Source organism: Ylistrum balloti, unplaced genomic scaffold (genome assembly GCF_031769215.1).
Source record: "Ylistrum balloti isolate Yb309-2 unplaced genomic scaffold, AGI_CSIRO_Ybal_v1 Utg370058, whole genome shotgun sequence".
In the NCBI taxonomy this organism is placed as follows: Eukaryota; Metazoa; Mollusca; class Bivalvia; order Pectinida; family Pectinidae; genus Ylistrum; species Ylistrum balloti.
Genome location: NW_026782107.1, coordinates 324,047 through 336,185, shown reverse-complemented (window position 1 = coordinate 336,185; position 12,139 = coordinate 324,047). Strand labels below are relative to the sequence as shown.

Genomic DNA, 12,139 nt, shown 5'->3' with positions numbered 1-12,139 from the left:
AAATCACTAATCACCTGTAACCTGAAGTGTTTCAAATATGTCCACTCCATATCTATATCTACCTATATTCCAGGACTAGTGTTTCAGATGTGTCCACTCCAAAACACTAATCACCTATAACCTGAAGTGTTTCAAATATGTCCACTCCATATCTATATCTACCTATATACCAGGACTAGTGTCTCAAATGTGCCCACTCCAAATCACTAATCACCTGTAACCTGAAGTGTTTCAAATGTGTCCACTCCATATCTATATCTACCTATATACCAGGACTAGTGTCTCAAATGTGTCCACTCCAAATCACTAATCACCTATAACCTGAAGTGTTTCAAATGTGTCCACTCCAAATCACTAATTACCTGTATCCTGAACTGTCTAAAATGTGTCCACTCCATATCTACTTATAGATCAGGACTAGTGTCTCAAATGTGTCCACTCCAGTTCTATGATTATTTATAAACTGTGACTAGTGTTTCAAATGTGTGTCCATTCCAGAACAGATTTGCATATAAATAAAGAACAGTATTCATTTTTTGACAAAAGTAAAACATTTTATATATTCTTATCTTAGCCTGTCATTCTTGTACGATCCCACTTAATTGTGAAAGGGGTCTTTACTGTGGAGGTAACTGGAGTACTGGAGACCTTTGTGTCAAAGAGGTGACATCATACATTTCCTTGTCCAATCAGGAACCAAAAACTCTGTGGCTTAGGTGAAACTGACTATCCAGCGCTACCCGACATTCAATAGGAGCTGTCATAGAGTGCTACTTACCTTTGTGTTTGTGAGGTGAGGGAGTTGGGAATGGGGGACTGGAGTTGACAGGCGTTGTCGTGGAACAGGTACAGGCCCTGGGTATCATAGGACCCTGCTGGACGTGACTGGTTGCCATGGCAATTGTGCTGGTGGTTGTTGTGCTTGTGCTTACACTGGCTTGAGTTTCTAAGTTTGACTGTAAACAAAAAGTTACAATGTACATTGAGAAGTAATGTGTCATATTTGTTAACAAATTTCCAACAAAATAATTTTTTTATGAAATGGTACATTAATTTTCAAATTTACCTATATACACATTGTATAGTATATATTCCTTACTTTCTCAGGCCATTCAAAACTATGTATTTAGTCAATATTCATGTTCTCAAGTAAAGCTACAGTTCTTGTTATTTTTGTAGCAATATGAATGTAGGTAACAGTCTAATTTCCATATATAATGTACTCAATAAATAGTTATATTATGAAAGTGCATGTTGTGGGAACTGGCCTATGGAATTTCATATTTTAAATTCAATGTGCAGGGTGTTAATATAATACACCATATGTCAGATACTATTATGTTTAATCCATTATCTCTGTGTAATTTTCAGTTGAATGAGATTTCCGTTTGTACTTCATATTTACAGGTCAAAAGAATTGGCTATTTATATTTCTGTACAAGTACAAAAAAAAAAATGATTCCATATGTCAAAAAGAAAAAATTCCACCCCAAATATTAACTTTTGCAATATTGAGTTCAGGATCGAAGCCAAAATGTATAAAGAAATGAAACCCAACACTAGCTAGTGCTGAATGGAAACACAATGATACATAGAGGTGTTGAATATCAACCACAAAAGCAAGCTATTCAAACATTGTCACCAACAATATAAGACATGTATGTAATAGTATGTGTTTAACCTGGCCACAAACCTCATAAATATTTGATTTACTATCCCTTGACATTCTATCTGTCACTAATATCAACATACATGTATATCCTTCAGCTTTGTTAAAAGTTCCTATCCACACCAGTATCAACATTACTATCCTTTCAATATTAAAAGTTGCTATAGACATCCCCTAACAGTAACATACTTCTATCATTCAACTGTATTAAACAGTTATTTCTTCCAAGATTTACTCCGCTGTTCCAAAATTTTGATGAGTCCCTGTACTAGGAGATAAAGTGATCATGAGGTCTTAAAATTTGACCTATTTCCACTGGAAAATCAAGAGTCAACTCAAATATCAGAGTCCCAAAAATCGAATTTTTGATCCCTATCAGTATAAATGTTGCTATCCTTCAACGTTGCTAAAGTAACTTTTCCTGGCCAGAATCAGCATACACTTCAAAAGTGTCAACATTACTATCCCCTACAAGTATAAAAGTTACTATTCCTAATCATCAGTACAACACAGTGGAATCCACTTAATGTCATGTCTGTTAATGTAACTTTCCAGTTAATATCATGCTTTCACGATACAAAGTTTTTCCCTATATATTCTATGTAATCCAATATCTGACATTGGGTTTTGAAATCCCCCCAAAAAAAAAATTGTCAACTGTTATTGTCACATTCTGCTGATCATATTTTCCCCTCACAAATGGAACATGATATTAAGTGGGTTTCACTGTATTACTATCCCCCATCAGTATAAAAGTTACTATTTCTGATATTTGTATCCTCAGTAGTATTTAAGTTACTATTCCTTGATCATGTCATGAAAAATTTCCCTGGCTTTTAATGTTAATACATTCCATGCAGTAAGATGTTAACATTAACACACCCCCGCTATTGAAATGAATCAACACAGAAAAATTTGTAGGGCTACCCACTGCCTGTCAGGCTTAAGCTTATATCATAACTATACTGCAAGAAGTTAATGTAAAGTTCTCAATCCAAACTAAGAAAAGAATGTAAAAATACTGCTTTTATTTATAATCCCAAACATCTCAGCACAACAGCTCCTATGCAGAATGATTGAAAAAACATGGATTTCCCAACATCAATTTTTGCACGAAATATCGGTGAGAGTCAAATTGCTGACTGCCTGGCGTACACATTCTTATATACGGCAAACTCATATGTATACACATTATGATACATTAATGAGAGTTGATTTTTTTGAAGTCCGCCATATATTCCAATTCTGGCTTACAATTATAAGCACCATTCATTAAACTTATTTGTCACTGAATTGAAGTGCCTACACACACATACTGCTATGTAAGTATCTAGTATTATAACAATTGATTGGTAATTATTATACAAATTATAACATAAGGAACACTTAACTACAGTCTTATACCGCTGTTTGATCATTGGTTGATATCATGATGTAAAGGTCATAGTCACATATTGATAAGGCATGTAGAGCAGCTGGTAATTAGTCTTTGTACATACATGTATATCACTTTCAATTTCGCTACAAACTTTGAATTTGTAATATCAAAACACATGGACTTCTCTTGGCATTTTTTTTTTACATTATTGTGTTTTATCTTCATATTTCATACTTGACACATGTAAGCATTGGGATGAGGTATATAATGTCATGAAGACTGGACTCATATTCCTATTTACAGGTAGTCAGTCTATTCCACGGCCAGTAACTTTTATACAAGTCACAAGACAAATAATAAGATATTTTATATATATTGTCCCATCAAAACTTAGAAAAACCACACGCTGTATGTAGGCAATGTCTTGTTATTTGCTTGCTTTTTGATAAAAATTCCAGTCATCTTGAAATGAAGATAAATCACTGATCCCTTCTTCTGTGTTTCATAAAAAATAATCAACGTTTGCACCAAATGTTTTACAATCAATTGGGTAGTAGAGAATCAACATCAACTGTCATTTGTCAGCCCAACTGCATTGCCTAAATACATTCAACTGCTTGGAATTCAGACAAATTGCAATTTACAAACAACTTATAATTACACTAAAATCACACTACAATGTGCACAAGTGTATACTGAAATACCCTTGAAATGCAACAAAATACAAAGGACCTGTATCCTCAAATCTTGACCTCATGAAATGAAAACAGAAGTCAACAGACGTACATATAAAGAATACTTGAACTTGCTAGAGCTTGGGCTTCACCAAGATTGTGCAGCACCTTCAAAACTAGGTCAAGATCAAGATGAAAATACATGTTATGTGTGGGTTTATCAAAGGTCAAATTCTTCTCGGTCAAGTGTATATAGATACACATGCATGTGGATTAACGTTCACTATGCTGTAGCTTACCAGTAAAAAGTATACATTAGTAATATTCATATACCCATTAACATATATACACACGTATAGAATTTCAAAGCATGTGACGAACTCCATCTCCTAGCACTATATCTACATTAATCTGTCAACAAATCTGTAGTCTATGAATCAAAACAGTAAACAGCTACATGTATGCAGGATTCCTTGCCAAGGCTAGTACTGGCAGATGAATTTTTAACACTGGGTGAGAGGTGTAGGAGGCCTATTACATTAACACAATGTAGGTGTTCTAAATGACAGGATTTATTTACTGTCTATCTGAACACTGAATATCAATATAAGTTCATGATATAGATCATACATATTGTAGAAAATCTGAATACTTCTCACTTGTTTTTATGTGTGAAGACAGCACAAATTAGCTGTCATTTACGTGATTACAATGTGTGTTCTATACACATGTATCTTCAAGTAGGAAAGTAGCATAATACTATATACACACCAGCCTGATGATGATATGTTAATGACATAACTTACAGTATTCTTGTGGGGGCAACAACAAGTAGTATGCACATTTCAAATTGTCAAGCCTCACAAAAAAATTTTAAGACAGTAGTTTTTGTAGATTTTTTCTGGTGAGCCCAAACCATTATTTCCAAAAATTTTATGAGTCTGTTTAAAATTTTGCTTGTAATTTTAATAAGACCAGGCACATAGAGGATTCTCAAGCGAGTCCACAGAAAAAACACAAGCCAAGGACTCAAATATCTGATTCCCAAAATCACTACCAAGATCTAGCTCTGTTACTGTATTTTCTGGGGTATAAGTCACAGCTTTTCATTCTAAGCTGTCGGGCATGTGGCTTGTACGCCAATGCAGCTTATATGTGGATCAACAAAAATGATTGTCAAAATGACAACAACAACAAAAATGAAGCGTAATCTGGACATCAGTTCCAGACCTTTATGTATTTACGAACAGCCATTTTTTCAAGGCATATCACATGCACTATTGACCTATGTGACCTCGCACCCTGATGATTGTGGTTACTGTAACACGTCATGCTTCCAGAAGAATAAAACATAGTGATTTAAACCCAGGATACCAGTACACCAGTACCAGATGTCGGTATCGAGGTTTTTTACAAGTACTTGTCCATCATGTGTTTGTGACTGAAACAGATCATCTAGAACCAGCATTTCTAACCATATACCGGATGGTATTAAGATTGAAATAAAAATAACATATCATGGATTCAATTAATAATGCATTTGAATAGGAATCACAATATCTTCTGAACTTTTGTGGTTGTTTAGAAAGTCATAGCGGAAGTTTGCAATAGCCTGTTGCATCCAGCGATCGACAGGCCCTCAGGTCAAACTCTAGAATGACCGCCATGCTTGTTTACGATAACAATGGCTTTGAGTAGCTTACAAAAAACAAGAGGCCCAGAGGACAGGTATTAATCACCTGGATCTTTATGACTAACAGTTTAGAATAATATCACTATCCTCGATGTTTTGGATAAACCTTGACTATGGGTCAAGACCATTTCTTTTTGCAAACATTCTTGGACTTAATAAAAGGAACATACTGGCCAAATATAATGATTCTAGGCTTTTCGATATTTCAGAAGAAATTGTTTAAACGTTTTAATATATTTGACCCCTATGACCTGGAAGATTGGTCAAGGTCATTTCTTTTAGCAAACTTTGTAGGACACCATAAGAGGAACAAAGTAGCCTAGTATAATTATTCTAGGCCTTCCGGTATTTGGAAAGTTGTTTAAAGGTTTTAACACATTTGACCTCTGTGACCTTGAATATAGGTCAAGGTAATTTCTTTTCGCAATTTTGTTAAGCTTTATCAAAGGAACCTTCCAGTCAGATACAATGATTCTAGGCCTTGCGGTACTTTTGAAAAAGACGTTTAAAGGTTTTAACACATTTGACCTCTGTGACCTTGAATATGGGTCAAGGATATTTTTTTTCGCAAACTTTGTTTGGCTTCATCAAAGGAAACTTCCAGCCATATATGATGATTCTTGGTTGATTGATAGCTCCAAAGCTAAATGAGTATGATAAAAGTAATTTTACTTTTTTGAAATGTCAATGAAAGGATTATATGTGTGTAATTCATTTGCAAACATATATTAAATGTTTCACTAATGATCTGTTATATCAACAAACTTTGGTCAACTTAATGGTTACCACATCGTAAGAAAGAGGGTGGCTTGTAGCATGGTGCGTCTTATATATGGATCAAATCAGAAAAAAAATCACTAAAAACCATTCCTGCCGTTTATACTCGGGTGCGGCTTACAGGCCAGAAAATGTGGTAGTTAGTACATAAACATACATAAACTCAGATGAAGGGCCAAGGTGTGTGGTTCAATGCTTCCAATCCGTGGACATTGGAAGCTGAGAAACTGACCGGACTGTGCTGATGTTGTCCTTGGGAGAGACACTAAAACCTTATATAATGCATCGAATGGCATGCAACAGGCTTCCCACATGTTGTTCAGTGAGGTGGCCATTCACCTGCTACTACAGAGGCTTTACCTCAAAATAACCACGACTGCTTGTTGGGTGTTAAACTCCACTTCACCAGCTACTACAGAAGCTCTACCTCAAAATAACCACGACTGCTTGTTGGGTGTTAAACTCCACTAACAAAACAAGAACCATACTGTGTCCTTTACATTTGGACTAACATGAACGAATCTGAACTATCAAGCAAACAGAACAAGGTGCACTTTGTAAGTACGTCATACATGCATTATATCGAAGTGTGATTCATTGATAAGTATGTACATGGAGATTGCTTGTGCACATCATTGTTTTAAATTGGAGCTGTACCAAGTGTCAAAAACATTTATTTCAAATATATTTCATCACTTAAAAAAGATAGTGATTTTTGGAACTCAGATTAGAAGAGTCTGGACCTACCCCTCTTGGGCTCACACAAGTTTTAAGAACCCCCTGGTGTATTGGGACTCATGAAAATTTTTAAACTAGTGCCCTGGACTTCCTTAAAATATTACCACAAAAATTAAATATATACATAATTCCTCTGAGAAGCTGTTGAAGTTAATCATTGGTTATCAATTATACTATTGCCTTAGAAGTTGAAAAATGGCAAAATCACAAGTTGAAAAATGTGTTTATATTGATGATGTGTAGCTCATATACTTTGCTAAAAATAACTGAACTTACACATCTTTAATTTCATATTGCTCAATTGCAAAACATGTTTGTTTTTAAGGCAATACTCAGATCCAGTAAAGTCACATTGCTATTATCTACCCTGGTCTCATGCTGTTGTCTCACACCAATAAAACATTAATTACACTGCAAAAAGGAATTTCCATAGGATGGTTACAAGACCTGAAAAATGTTTGCAATTTGTTGTAACTTTGTTGACATTTCCACTACCATACATACTGCAACACTTGAATCACTTTACTTCCTATTCTAATGTACAGTGTAGAACATGTACAATTCATTATCACAAAGTTATTTAACATATTATCATATTATGACAAAAGTTCTCGATATCTGAAAATAGTTGATACTGGTTTTGTTTTCTTATATAGGTAGACACATGTAACTAAACTTCCCATTACAATGTTGAAACAGAAACCAAAAGTAAAATAGACAGTCAGATTTCTAAGAAATAAATATTTGCATAGATACTAGATTATTGTTGACAACATTTACATCCATATATGGACAGAAATGAATTCCATAAAAATGAATAATTTAGAAATTGTCCATTATGTCCAAAACAAAAAATTTACAGATTTGAATTTGGACTCTAGTATCCCATATACAATCAACGTGATGCTGCACCTTTTTTCGACACTATATTTTCTTTTCTAACTTGTAATCTTTTTCTGTAATTACTTCAATATGTACAGTGATTTCAGCTGTCTGAGGCATGAATCCTGTCCAAGGTATCATTGGTCACATTATGTCAATCAAGTCAAGGCATCCTTCCTCGCCTTGGCCTTTGGTTAGTCAGGTAAAATTGTTATGTATGTGATTTTAGTTTTTATGGATTTAATTGAAATTCTTTTTCAGTTTTTGTATCTTCTACCCTGAAATAACACGGCCCAAACGACTATTATACTGAAAACCTAACTGTAATTTTCCAACCAATAATAGTAACAAAAAAACAAAAACATTTTTTCTAATGAATTTGTAAGTGATAATGCAGCCATCTTTTCTGTTCAAGTCAGTAAATAAACAAAGAAGTGGAAATATGAAACACAGGAATGCTGCAATGCTCTTGTTTGTAACACACAACAAATTACAGATTCAGTGACATTTCATAATTAGGATCGAAGCAATCAAGCGAATTGTTAATACATCACATTTTTGATTAGATGTTTTGTGCTGAGTGAATGGTGTCGTGTTTTTTATACTAATTTACATGACAGTGTTTACATCTTGGCATCAAAACTGGAATAGCAGATTATGTGGAACTGTATGATAATGTTTATAGTGAAATAGGGTGGCATGTGGAACTTAATTGATTTCCTCTGCCAACTTGCAAAGACAGTGTGGCGAACGATCACGACTGACCTACTTCAACTTACCGTCAGTAAGACATTTTGCCTTTCATTATGATCGCCGATGACAGTCTTTTGATAAAATGTAAAAGCTGGATGGTTTTTAGCCATCATAAGCACCAATAAAATTACATCTCGAGTTGCGGAATCTGTAGCCCAAGTTACATCGAAAGCACTTTTCAAGTTGCTGGTTAAAATTTCGAAGATGATGTTTGCACAACTTGCATTCCACGAGTGTAACAGGGCAAGGCTCAGAGCCATGCTTTTAGCAAGTGCATGCGGATCGTTATGTTTAATTTCACTAAGTTTCTCCTGACTGTTTGCTCTGATTTCATGTTCTCGTAAAAAGTGATAATCTTTTTTCGCTAGATCCTCGACCACAGAGCCTATGAATCTCAACTCGGGGGGCAAGCACATACGTAGCATTCCGCACATGATATCTATCCTTTTATGAGGACTTAGACTCCCGAATTTTCCACATAATTCCTCGAATTCTTTACAAACCATGATATAGCTCGGATACCACTTTCCACGTCAGGAAAGTAGCTAAAATTCTAAAAGATCGGGCTCAGAAAATCCATCCGCCATCTATAATTTCTTCACGACATAGGTAAATGTATAGTTGTATCCGGGCATTTTGCATAATCATCCAATCAAAAAGAGGACATGACATCCATGCACTGCCGTCGTGATTGTCATTTGGACGTCTATATTCAACACTTTTCCTTTTAGCTATTATCTTGTATCAGTGCGCACACATCGATAATTGGATCGTGTCACACTCAGCTTTAATTCTTAAAATTTGCTGAAGTCAGCCGAGCACTAGGACAATATATGCGTGATGCACTCGTGTATTATTTTAGATTCGACTAACAAATATTACTGAAAAATGAAAAAAAAATAGACAAGCCTATCAAATAGGTTAATATTTGTTCTTCATCATTTTCGAAATGAATAATTACAAATATTTTCTTATACATATCTATATATGTGTATGCTGATCTATTTTCAAATAAATACATGTTTGTTTTCAGTTGAATTAAATGTTGACATGCATTTGACGTCATAATTTAGGACCGCATGGCACCTGTCTATCACTCATGTGTTAGGCGTGCAATAACTTCATAACTTTTTTATTATAATACATATAAAACGATAAACAGTTATTTAAATATGACGGAGTAGATTCTTTATGATACTAGATAGACAACCAGAAGAAAAAAATATTTGAGTGTTTCTTTTTTTCAACATTTTTTTGGGAACAAAATCTCACTCTAGCTTGCTCCACTTTGTTTCATTTCATCTACATGTATTAAAACCCGTTCCTGTGAAGGAAAGATGAGTTTGATCACGCGAGCTTTAGCTTTCGTTTACTAGCGTTCTGTTATTCGACAGTCAAGCCTTGCATTCTTCTATGCAGTGACTGGTGTATTGATCTATTTTCTCCATCAATTAAAACGGCAATATTTGGTCTTTGACTATTGACAACTCTGTTACACATTATACCGCTTTCCCTTTCATTACACAGATATTCGTGCACTTGAAGATGAAACATCTACAGTGGCGTAGCGAGGCCTTCATTCAATTGCATGCTTGGGGGTGCAGGGGCGGCAGCTGAAGGTATTTTGATTACAGCATTGTAATCATTCGAAATTATTAAAAAGACCAGCATATATAAAGATTATAAAGATTTTAATCTCACTTGGAAAGTTTCCGGAATATATCGTCGCAACGGTATATAAAACAAATCGCGAGAAAAGAATCATGCACATTATGGAAATAGATTAATAAACAAGAAAAAGAAAACATGTTTTCTCGAATTTTATTCTTGCATGCTTGAGCATGCAAGCATGCACGGACGCTACGCCACTGATCTATAAACCTTTTTTGAACTTTTATTTTTCGAAATTTTTAAACACATCATCATCACTATCATCATCATCTATAGAAAAACAGAGAGTTACGTTATATATATCCCAACAGGATATTAACGTCATACTGCATTAGCTGTAATGTAAAATATAAGTTTAGTCACCTCACTCGATCATTCTTTTAGATGTTAGCTCCCCTGAATACCGAAGATCTCCAATACGTCAGCCATGATGCATCGCTGTAGAATTTATCTGATTGCACCATTCTAATAGTTTTAAATCTGTTCTGTGACATTACGATTCGATTTTATATATCCCCATCAGTATACCAAGACAGACAGCCAGTACTGTATTATACGGTATTAACATATATGTTTAAAAACAAATCCGTCGCGTAACGTGTAACTGATTTTAGACACTTCAATTTTGCATTGCTATTGGCCATTAGGATCATTGTACGATAAAGATCCATCAGGCCAGACTGTAGCTCATAATCGAAGTGATTCGAATTTACAAACTTCCGAAATAAGAAAAAAAGAAGATTATTTAAAATGAAATAGGAACGTCTTTTAGTGAAATTGGGGCACATTTAGAACACGAGATCTTCAAGTTATTGCAATATATCTTAAAATATCCATACCTTAATATATCAAACATCGATATTTGACACATTCTATCTGAAGATATAGACTTTAAAACACCACATTATACAAGACATTCTCAGTGCATTTGAGTTTAATTATGTATCAAAATTTAAGTATACCGTTTATTTTCATGTAATACAAGTCATATTTACCAAATTTCCGATTGACTGTTAGCAAAAGCATTAAACTGTGTGTGTGTGTGTGTGTTTGCATCATATGCGTTTTATTTCATCAAATTTATCGGCTAAGGATTAATGGCGAAGAGGAAATAAATTGTTGTGCATGGCAAGTCAGGTTGTAATTCATTCACGAAACAATGCCGTCGATCAAATAAAACAACGTTTAATTTTCTCAATAAAATATCTAATAAGTTATTTTGGCTACAACACACTGACGTGGTCTACACCTGTACAACAGTCTGACGTGGTCTACACCTGTACAACAGTCTGACGTAGTCTACACCTGTACAACAGTCTGACGTGGTCTACACCTGTACAACAGTCTGACGTAGTCTACACCTGTACAACAGTCTGACGTAGTCTACACCTGCACAACAGTCTGACGTGGTCTACACCTGTACAACAGTCTGACGTAGTCTACACCTGTAAAACAGTCTGACGTAGCCTACACCTGTACAACAGCCTGACGTGGTCTACACCTGTACAACAGTCTGACGTAGTCTACACCTGTACAACAGTCTGACGTAGTCTACACCTGATCAACAGTCTGATGTAGTCTACACCTGATCAACAGTCTGACGTAGTCTATACCTGTACAACAGACTGACGTAGTATACACCTGTACAACAGCCTGGCATAGTCTACACCTGTACAACAGTCTGACATAGTCTACACCTGTACAACAGTCTGACGTAGTCTACACCTGTACAACAGTCTGACGTGGTCTACACCTGTACAACAGTCTGACGTGGTCTACACCTGTACAACAGTCTGACGTGGTCTACACCTGTACAACAGTCTGACGTAGTTTACACCTGTACAACAGTCTGACGTGGTCTACACCTGTACAACAGTCTGACGTTTTCTACACCTGTACAACAG

General features: G+C 35.2%; 1 protein-coding gene across 1 annotated transcript in view; it reads right to left on the bottom strand.

Annotated features, from left to right (window-relative positions):
- LOC132549488 (zinc finger CCHC domain-containing protein 2-like) overlaps positions 1-9,070 on the bottom strand; it is a 29,607-nt gene extending 20,537 nt beyond the window's left edge. Inside the window, exons 1-2 of the mRNA XM_060213427.1 lie at positions 8,591-9,070; positions 779-956 (exon numbers count right to left, since the gene is read on the bottom strand). Coding sequence (XP_060069410.1) covers positions 779-956; positions 8,591-9,070 — 658 coding nt within the window. The remainder of the gene's footprint in view (positions 1-778; positions 957-8,590) is intronic.
- Between the last annotated feature and the right edge of the window lie 3,069 nt (positions 9,071-12,139).